Source organism: Limulus polyphemus, unplaced genomic scaffold (assembly GCF_000517525.1).
Source record: "Limulus polyphemus unplaced genomic scaffold, Limulus_polyphemus-2.1.2 Scaffold9466, whole genome shotgun sequence".
Taxonomy (NCBI): Eukaryota; Metazoa; Arthropoda; class Merostomata; order Xiphosura; family Limulidae; genus Limulus; species Limulus polyphemus.
In genome coordinates this window covers 8,655-11,915 of record NW_013675076.1, presented here as the reverse complement: position 1 = coordinate 11,915, position 3,261 = coordinate 8,655, and the positions used below count along the sequence as shown (strand labels likewise).

The window sequence follows — 3,261 nt, the reverse complement described above, 5'->3', positions numbered from 1 at the left end:
GTCACGTTGTCCCCTCTTATATATATACCCGCCTACCCCATCTAGTAAATACTAGAGCATTCATGAAGAAACAAGATAGTTTTAGAAACTAGAGGGCGCCACACCAGTCACGTGACCTCGATGACGCAACAGTATTTTACAACATAAATAAAAATACTATTACAAATAAAGTAAACACATATTACACAACCTAAAAAAAGTTCAGCCGCTTATTGTATGCGCCTTGAATGACTAAAAGTAGCCTACATAATTAATGTCAGGCCTCAACTTGTGAATAAGCAAATTCTCTTTAATTCGAAGGCTTTCACAAGCTGAGGCCTGACATTAATAGCATAGAACTGACATTTAATAACAATGGGGAAGGGTTTCTCGCACTGGAAACTATTCAAGGGATAAAAGAGGCACTGGAGTGGAAGTGGAAAATAATACTTACAGAGATAAAAATAACAGCAGTACTAAAGCAAAGTAGGAAAATGTTTCATTATATAAAAAATCATAAATATAAGATTCTACTGTATTTATTCTCCTCTTGAGAAGAAGCAGTACTATTTTGATTTTTTATACCGGTGGCAATTTTTGATTGGTTTCCTTCAACAAAAAATGTTATTTAAAACGAGTATTGTAGGAAGCAACTAAAACATAATAAACACTTTCGATTTGGAGAGTTAAGAAATCTCGTCACGAAGATGACGAAAATTAACGCAAGAAACGAAAATAAAACTAAGTCGATGTAGTAATTTCGTTGAAAATAACTCATTTACAATTTCTATTTATAGACATGATGATTTCAAATAGCCTAATGAATATGTTACGTCACAAATAATAAATATATTTACTACCCAAACATTAATAAATATTTCGGGCGTGGTAATTCTACAGAAACCTGGTTGACTGATAACACCCCAGTTGCTGTCAAATTCCATGGCGTACCAAAACATTTATTTTCCTTCCTTCCTCTTTTTCCAGTTTTTGGTATATTATTTTCAAATATTTCATTACATTAGTCCAAATTTAATCATTTTCACTCCATATGGAGATACGCGATTTTTGTCGTTTGTTCTCAAGTCAAATGTACATCCGTTTCTGAATGAGCCAGGAGAGTGAGGACACGAACATCCTGGGTAAGATGGCCAGATAAGGAAAATAAAAATTAAAGTATCCTAATTGTACGAGTTCATAACAACCAGTTAAAAAGGACAAACATACAATTTTTAAATATCAAATGGGAGAATTAATTTAAATAGTCACTATTATACAATAGACTAACAATATTGTAAAAAATATCACCTAAAAGCAACAGTTTTACTTCTCTGTCTTGCTTTTCCTCCTCTGCCCTTAAATCTTTGTCGATTTTCCTTGACCTGAGAGCAGCTTCCTTTTCGGCCGTAGAACTTACGGCACATCCCATGATCAGCTCCAGCGTTAGGCGATGAACTAAGCCTCACTTCGAATACCTAAAATCGAAGATGTATGTGTAACTGCAACTCACAAATAATAGAAAAACTTTGTATTTACTTTTCTATATTTAAAAATTAGGAAATTTGAAATGTGTTTAAACGTGCTGTAATTTCTCTAACATTTGAAAAAGAAATTAATAATTATGTTTAAAAGTTTAATTTATAAGGTAAGAAAATAAACTCATGAAAAGCTAAAAGGCCTGAGACGATCCTATAAAGAATATATATATACTACTTCCAATAACTACATAACATCAAACACAACTCAACAAGTGTCGGTTTCGACAGCCAAGCCTATCCATACAAATAACAAAGCGACATCTCTTAGTAATATTAGAAACTTAATAAAACTGTGAATGATGGCTCCGTTTAAACATTTAGCAAAACGGTAATACCACACGAAGTTTTTTGTTTGATTTTCCATCTTCATCATTACTGAAGTAGATTTTCCAATAAAAGGGTAAATATATTATAATCGGTGAGTTCTGCATTATTAATTTCTAACACTTCTAAATTAAGGACGACTAGAGTAGATAGCCATCGAGTAGCTTTTGTGCGAAATTCAAAAAACAAACAAACATACAAACAAGTAGTAAAACTCGATGAAGAGGTATTCATAGACACGTTCTTGTTTCTTTATTCTTTTTCGCGATATTAACACTGTTTTTCAGTAGTCTTGCTTAAGTTGATCGTTCTGTCTGTAGTATTGGTTATCTTTCATAGAAGAACCACACACATATGTGTATATGTTTTCATCTATGTGCTATTTCAAAAACCCGTCTTATTTTATAGTTTATACTTTCTTTCACAATTAAAGAAAAGTAGAACCTGTTTCAGAATCTGTCGAGAACCGTTGCAAAATATTTACTGGCATTTTTAGTGTAACTTAAGCACAAGTAATCTAGTTTTTCAACGTTATCGTCAGGGCTGTACGAAGAGTATGGCAAGTCGCCATAGGCTCGGGCCTATTATAGGCCCGAAGTTTCTACTTTTAAATTTTGGTCTGAGGCAAAAATAAATGAATCGTCAATCTTCAAATCCCTAAGTGTCTTTTTCTCTTCAGCACATCGTCTGATTATTTTTTACACTGAATCGTTTTAGAATTGTTGTCCATCGAACCGCCCTCTCGATGCCGCAATAAAGAGTCTTCTTTTTACAAATCCAGTTCGTAGTTTACTTTTGATAACGTTGAAATTCATTAAACTTGACCAGTTTGTAAAATAATCTGCCTGAAATTTGTGCTCTGTTTTCTTTCTTCATTTCAGTTTTCCTCACAGTTAGTCAACTGAAAATGAGATATTACAAGCATAAAAATGGTTGGGAAAAGGCAAGAGAGAAGCTGTAAAGCAAAAAATGTGTAAATGGATCATTTTTAAGTGTTCATATTTGTAACTAATTGTTTTTTAATATATCTATGACTTTGTATTCTTTGTATATAGAACGTACTAGTTATAACAATTATCATGATATGAACTAATTGATATTTTTCTTCCTGCACGCCTTACAACGCTAGGAACCGGGTTTCGATACCCGTGGCGGGCAAAGCACAGATAGCCCAATGTGTAGTTTTGTGCTTAATTACAAACAAATCTTCCTGCAGGTTTTCTTTTCATCACAACAGATGCTCTTTTCCATGACGTTACACTTTCACACACCTGTTGTAATATATATTGTTGCGTCAGCGAGGTCACGTGACTAGTGTCACGCCACGTTTCTAAAACTATCTTGTTCCTTCGTGAATGCCCTAGCATTTACTAGATATATGTTTGTCTGGTATATATATATATAAGACGCTCACAACGTG

The 3,261-nt window shown here is 33.5% G+C and overlaps 1 protein-coding gene across 1 annotated transcript in view; it reads right to left on the bottom strand.

Moving 5' to 3' along the window:
• The window catches only part of LOC106475933 (guanine nucleotide-binding protein G(i) subunit alpha-like), a gene marked incomplete at its 3' end in the record, with an annotated part of 13,998 nt that extends 12,261 nt beyond the window's left edge, over window positions 1-1,737 (bottom strand). Inside the window, exons 1-2 of the mRNA XM_022379935.1 lie at window positions 1,723-1,737; window positions 1,288-1,454 (exon numbers count right to left, since the gene is read on the bottom strand). Of these exons, the coding sequence (XP_022235643.1) occupies window positions 1,288-1,408 (121 nt within the window). The remainder of the gene's footprint in view (window positions 1-1,287; window positions 1,455-1,722) is intronic.
• Between the last annotated feature and the right edge of the window lie 1,524 nt (window positions 1,738-3,261).